The 6725-nt window shown below is 53.4% G+C and overlaps 2 protein-coding genes across 2 annotated transcripts in view; one reads left to right on the top strand and one right to left on the bottom strand.

Moving 5' to 3' along the window:
- The window catches only part of SLC9A3R1 (SLC9A3 regulator 1), a 9388-nt gene extending 9141 nt beyond the window's left edge, over positions 1-247 (top strand). Inside the window, exon 6 of the mRNA XM_035893378.1 lies at positions 3-247. Within this exon, the coding sequence (XP_035749271.1) occupies positions 3-163 (161 nt within the window). The 3' untranslated portion in view covers positions 164-247. The remainder of the gene's footprint in view (positions 1-2) is intronic.
- A 2136-nt stretch (positions 248-2383) lies between these two features.
- The window catches only part of NAT9 (N-acetyltransferase 9 (putative)), a 4857-nt gene continuing 515 nt past the window's right edge, over positions 2384-6725 (bottom strand). Inside the window, 6 exon segments of the mRNA XM_009637858.2 lie at positions 2384-4450; positions 4541-4635; positions 4819-4878; positions 5104-5244; positions 6180-6232; positions 6234-6284. Coding sequence (XP_009636153.1) covers positions 4304-4450; positions 4541-4635; positions 4819-4878; positions 5104-5244; positions 6180-6232; positions 6234-6284 — 547 coding nt within the window. The 3' untranslated portion in view covers positions 2384-4303.

The raw sequence follows: 6725 nt of genomic DNA, 5'->3' as shown, positions 1-6725 counted from the left end.
CAACACACAGGAGGCTGACAAGCGCCATTCGGCATCTGGCTCCCTCCTGGACCTTGACATCCCGCTGGCGGTGGCCAAGGAGCGGGCACACCAGAAGCGTACCAGCAAGCGGGCACCCCAGATGGACTGGAGCAAGAAAAACGAACTGTTCAGCAACCTGTGAAGGCCCAGGGGCGAGGGTCCACCGGCCCCCCCAGCTTTGCACCCACCACTCCTGCATCCCCTTCCTCCCCGCCACGGGCTCCCGGCAGGGATACGGGGCTGCTCCCCACCACCCTGACCTGAGGGATGGGGCTCGGTGGCCAGCGAGCATCCCCGCAGCGGGGTCCTGGGCGGTGGTTTTAGGCTAGAGAGAGCCAGGGGATGCTGGGGGGCTTCCCCCTCCCATGCGCCCATCCCCGGGGTGCTCCTCCAGCTCTGCCTTGAAGCCCTGCACACCCCTGTAGGGGCAAGCAAGGGCTCAGGGGAGATTGGGAATTTGGGGTGGCCTGATGTCCAACACTTCTGATCCCTGCTGTTCCCTGGTTCTTCCTCCACCCCAAACCCCATCTCCATTTGAGCCCCCCCGCCTTGTCCTTTAACTGCAAAACCTGAGGCTTTTAGTGACTTTTAGCAAACCCCACCTGCCCACCCACAGCGATTCCTCCCTGGGGTGTTTGACCCCCGCCCAGCAAGCTCCGTCCACGATGGCCCTGTCCCTTCACCCCCGGGTCCCAGCAGGGGCAAGGAGGGACGTGGGTGCCCAGCATAGCAGGGAACCCCCAGTACCCTGCCCCTGGGGCTATCTTGGGAGAGGAGAGGGTGTCTGGAGCCACACAGCAAGCAATAATTATCTCTTTTGCTCCCGCTCACTCCTGGAGACAGAGCCGATCAGGGTTTGAATCCGACACTGTTTTAATTTAAAGGCTTCTCAATAGACTCTGGGGTTTTTTTTCCAAAATAAGAGTTTTTCAATCACACTGTTTATTTTTTTTAAAATGTATTTTGTGGAAATTCTTCCTGTGGACGTTTTGTTTCTGTGTTTTGCGATCGGGTGTTGTTGTACTGTCCAGCTCAAGAGAAATTCTGTTTACTGGAATAAACCTTCCTGACTTCCACCTGTCTGGCTTAAGGCTAAATCCTTCCGACGCCCAAGGATGCATGGGTGCTTGACGGGGGCTCACCGTGCTGCCAGGGCTGGGGAAGAGGCAGGTAATGCTCCCAGTAGCGGGGGACACTGGGGCTGGTTTGGGTGCTCCCTCAGCACCCAGCGGGGCCAGGCTGGGGAGGTCAGGGGAGGACCAGCTGGTCCCAGTGCAGGTTAATGCATCAGGGTGATTAAAGGGCTCTAATCCTCTGGGGAGTGCAGAGGGGGTGGGGTGTGATGTGAGGCTCTAATCCATGTCTGCTGGCCTGGTTGGAGGGTGGCAGCTCTGCTGGGGGCAGCCCAAATCTGCCCCCTGCCCCTCTGGGTGAGCCTGAGCTCTGGGATTGCATCCTGGGGTGGGGAAAGGCGGGGGGAGCAGTGGGCAGAGGGCTGCTTGTCCCTCTAAATTGATGGAGCGGAGCAGGGGAAAGCAGGGCAGAGGCATTTTGGCATGGGGTTGGTGACGGTGCTGTGGCTGGAAGGGGCTGGGTGCACAGCATGGTGGGGCCCGGATGTCCCCAGAGCTCTGCCACCCCACCTGCCTCCTGGGGATATTTTTAAGCCCGTGTGGGGCAGTTTATACACAGCCAAGCTAAGTCCTGCTGCTGCAGCGGGTGAGCACAGGGACATGCTGTGCTGGGGTGGCTCAGCAGGGCTGGGCTGGTGGCACCATGGATGCCCTGGGGAGGGTGGGATGGTGGCTTCCTGGGGACAAGGCAAGGGGCTGTGCTCTCAGCAGCGACAATGGATCCACAGCCCCAGCTTCTGCCCGGTGTCTTCACTCCCTCCCCTTCTGCATGCTCTTGTTTTGTGCTCCGAACCCCCGGATGAACTCCTCTACCTGAGCAGACGAGTGGTCGTAGAGGTCTGCAGCTCAGATGACACCTGAAGTGACAAACTGCCACCAGATCTGTGGGGGCCATGCAGGCTGCAACTCCCTCTGGAAGCTGGGGGAGCCCATTTCAATCTGCCGTGTCCTCCAAAGTCACACGCTCTGTGGCAGCGCTGCTGAGCGGTGAGCCCCTGTCCCCTCATTTCCCACCCTCAGGCCCCTGGGGCCAGGAGGGTGTCCCTGTCTGGGATGGGGTGCGATGCTGTGGGCTGGGTTTGCCCACACAGGGCAGGAGAAGGGGCACCTGGAAGGTCCCAGGAGCATCTTTTGCATCTTTGCCTGGTCAGAGCAGCCTGGGGACCCATTTCCCTGTGGGAACTCTGGTTAAGCCCCACCAGGACCAGCCCAGGGGAGGGCCGTGGCTCCAGGACAGACCCAACTTTGTCTCGGGTTGCCAAGGCGAAGGTTTTTCCCAACCGCCCATGGAGGCGGGGGAGTGTGCTGGCGTTGCTGGGGGACCGGGGATGCCAAGCGGGGCGCTCACCGGCTCCAGAGCAACCGGGCACGGGGAGCCACAGCAGGGCCGGGGAGGGCAGCACGGTTTCACTGTGCCCCCCTCGGCCCTGGCAGCAGAGGTTGAAGGAAAGGACTTCCTACCTTGGTCACTTTGTAGCCCAGCTACATCCCTCCTGCCAGTCTGACCTTGCTCCTCTGACAGAGGGATGAAAGGCACCATGGAAGGAACACAGAGCCAGCAGTTTACCCTGCAGGTTCTGCAAATCTTGTTCTGGGGGACAGAATTCATTCCTGCCTGCAGCAGGTGACAGAGAGCCCCGAGGATTAGTAGCCCTTGTCACAGTAATCCCAGCTGGAAGCAGAGCTGCTCTTCACTTTATTACTGCACAAAGCTTTTGCTACAACTAAATCCACGCTAAACACTTGTTGTTTAAAATACTGTGATACACCATTCCCACGCTTGGTTTTAACATTAGTCACAGGAATTGAGGTATTTAAATTGGAAAACTAAAACCCCCAGGCCCTAAAAATACAGGCACAGCAACACTAAAAATTCCACAGTCTACCAGTCTCCTATGAAAACATCCCTGGACAAATCTGAAAGCTATTACCTGATAGTTTGTAATTGCAACAAATAATTTCTGGTCTAGAATTAGCCATTACGGCTGCTAAACACGCAGGAGGGTGGGTTATTCTCCTCGACTCTTGGCAAGCTTCCCTGCTGTGAGAGCCGGCTGCATGGGGCAGGAAAGGTCAGGCTGAGTAACTGCATTAAAAAGTCTGTCCAGGGGGAGTCAGGCAAGTGCCTCTCCTGAAGTGAGAGATCTCATCCGTTTCACAGCGGAGGCGGGCTGGCTGGCCAGCTCCTGCCCTAAAGCCATCTGGCACCAGGAACAGATATTTTTGGGGCAGTGAACAGAGCCTCCAGGCTCAGCAGAGCTACTGCGTCTCCTTTCAGTTGTGTTCTCCTCCTCCTTGCTTTCATAAAAGCAGCCTGGTAAATCGAAGTGCAATATTCCTTTGCTGACGGGCTGAGGTTTCCAGGTCCACACCCTTAACAGGCAGCAGTGTGCCAAAGCACAGGCCTGAAACTCAGCAAGCAGTTTTGTCTCAGCAGCCTCCTGCAGCTGCCAGTCCCCCCCGCTACGCAGCCATCGTGGAGAGGCTCTGCCCAAGTCTTGGTCAGCTGCTATCAATCATTTTTGTCACATTAACAGCACTTGTCATTTGGTTGCGCTTAGCTGCACCTGGGCCTCTCACTTCCAGGACCCAGCAGTGTCCCCCTGCAACCCACCACACCCCAGAAAATAGGGTTCAGAGAGTCTCTGCTGTGCTTTACAACCTCTAACCACCCTTCCACCAGCCGAGCCCTGCTGCGCCCAGATAGCTCTGGGGAAACCTCATATTTTTTGTCAGTTTTTTTATTCAAGAGACAACAGACCTGAGTTACCAGCGCACCAAGACTGCCTCTGTACTCACTCTCTCTCTAAAGGCAGCAGAAGAAGGAACAGTGGCTGCTCCTTGTCCAGAAACTTGTCACACCAGGAATCGATTAACTGCTGGTGATTTTAGGCTCTGCTGGAACAGCACGTTAAGGTTATAGTTGCTCCTAGTCAAGCCTGTGAATTAGTGGCCATTCTCCAGGTCCAAATTTCAGGCAGTATTCCTGGCTGGTGCAACAAGGTGCAGAATTGACAAGATGACAAAGTAACCAGAGACAGATGAAAAGAGTCAAGTTCAGCGTTGGCTCCCTGGTGTCCTTCACACCCAGACCTCGCAATAGCGTCCAACTCCTCCCTGGAAATAAGGTCTGTGTCTGGATGTGTCTGTCAGGTCTCCAGCATCCCAGCTGGCAGCTTCAGTTCAACGTAGCTCTTCTCCTCCACATGGTTTGTCTGTTCCAGGAGCCATCGTCTCTCCTCGTCACTGACATCCAGCCTCAGCGTCACCTCTTGGAAAACACTGTTCACAGCAACCTGTACCATACAGAGGAAAAACAGCTCAATCCCAGTCATGGGGCAAATGCTGCTTACGTTCTCTGGGTAGAAGACAGGTTGTTACCGCACCTCCTTAAAATGAAGTTTTTTGAACATGCAGATACTGGCTTCATTTTCCTGACCAATCTTAGCCTCAAATTTGGTGATTCCCAGGTTTCTCACTCCTGCAAAAGAAATCAGAAAGAGAAGCATTTCTATTACCTGCTCGGCTGCCACATCTATGAAGGCACAGGACTACAGTTTCTGGGGCAGATGGATCCCTTGCTACCCTGTCTATCACTGGGAATACGGGCTTCTAGATCACATCCCGACTGTGTTCCCATTCCCAGGTACTGAGCCACCCTTACCATAGGACATCATCATCAACGTTGCCTCCTTGCCAAACCCTCTGCCTCGGTAGCTGGGCTCTGAAAAAGAGAGAGCTACAGAAGTCAGCATCCAGTTACAAGAGACAAAAAAGCCATGCTGGGTACTTTTCAGAAGAGACTGTGAGCCAGACCAGCAGAGGATGCTGATAAGGGCTGGACAGCCGTGGTAAGGCAATGAGAATAAAAAGCTACTCTATGTAACATCTGTCTGCAGCTGGCCCTAGCCATGGTGACAGAGGCCCAAGCTAGGAAGCAGAACTTGACCTGCAATCATAATTTCAATCTCGCCCAACGTCGGATCCTCAGTGTCAGTGAGGAAGAGATTCACGTCCCCCACCATGGAGTCCTCATCCGCACATGCCTGCCCAGACCACCGCTCCGTGTCCAGCACAATGAAGGTGCACTCTGGGGAAAACAAAAACGTAGCAGCATTTTCAGGGTATGTTGAGAATTATTCACAGATTACTGACGGATGAAATTAAAGGCATGCAATAAATGGAGGAACAACAGTTTCCACATGTTAACAGTGACGAAGAGCTAATAATTGGGCCTCCCACGCCAAGCATGCCTGCTCCCATCCCTAGATATGTAAGAAATATTCTGGAAAAAACCCCAACATTGTGAGAGTGATGTAGACACCCAGACTAGAAACAGCCTATTTAAGAAGCAGGCAAACTTTTATCCCATGTTTGAGGTCTCTCTGCTTTGTCTCACTCTGCAGCAAGTTTGGGCAAAGAATTGTTTGCTGCACAAGAGACTGAGACGTAGTGATTACCTAGTCCATATTATTGCTGCCTTTAGTAAGGCTTTTAATGCCAGCTAAGACAAATGCTCCAGACTCGGGTCTTTGCCAGCCTCAGTATTTTGCAGCTCACTATATTTCTGCCAGGCTTTTATGGGCAGTGATTCATTACCTGTAGGAGAGCCAGGGAACTAATTCAGTCAGCACACCTCAACCAGGTAATTATAAAGTCAGTCGATTTCTCAAGGAAAAATACAACCCCCTTTCCACCTTTTTACGACGATCAGACCTGGGGAGTGTTGACTGTGCAGCAGCAGCAGCTCAGCAGATAATGCTGGGGGAAGTTAATCACTGTAATCCTTGAAAAATTGCATAAAAAGGACACCAACAGCCCCAGACATTCTCTACTTTCCTGAGCATATACCAGCTATAAAGAGAAAGCCAGCTCAAAGCTACTGTTGTAGGTCTCCCATCCCCTCTGCTTCAGTGAGTAGAGCCCACTCACCGGGCGCTCTCAGTCCACTGTGGGCCCTTTACAGGGCAGAAGGGACCTGCTCACCACTCCCACCCACCCTTAGAAGATGTTTAAGATCCTCACTGTCTGTGTCATCCCGCCAGCTGCGCTGCATCTCATACTCCTGCTCCAGTTTGTTCAGAGGCGGTCAGGCGCTGCAGCTCCTCTGACTGCATCCACTCATGGTACCTGACAACAAGACCCAGAACCAGATTGCTGCCTGAGCTACAGCACCGCAGTCCAATTTCCACAAGTGCTCTAAGGATCAGGCTGTCATAAACCGGTTCTGGAAACACTTGCCTGGCATTCATGGCAACTTAAAAGTATCCACAAGCCTCTCACCCTTATCTAACAGAGGAATCAGTGTTCTCTGTGGAAATTTAGCATGTTGGTCCATCCTGTAGCTTTGTTTGAAGAGTGCCCAATGCAAACTTGATGTTTTTAAAAGTACTGAGCATTGAGTTCCGGTGTGTTTCATCCCGACTGAGATTGATACAGCATCTCCCAGACACTGACAAATTGACTAATACTGGCATCATTGTGCTGAGGCTGCAGCTGCCCAGGCCAGCACTTCACAAACTGCCTGTATGTCTGTTCCCAATTTATCAAACATCCATCTGGCTTTACACA

This window comes from Egretta garzetta, unplaced genomic scaffold, assembly GCF_000687185.1.
Source record: "Egretta garzetta isolate BGI_Z169 unplaced genomic scaffold, ASM68718v1 scaffold34, whole genome shotgun sequence".
In the NCBI taxonomy this organism is placed as follows: domain Eukaryota; kingdom Metazoa; phylum Chordata; class Aves; order Pelecaniformes; family Ardeidae; genus Egretta; species Egretta garzetta.
Note: the sequence above shows the minus strand (reverse complement) of the source record. Positions and strands in the feature narration are given on the sequence as shown.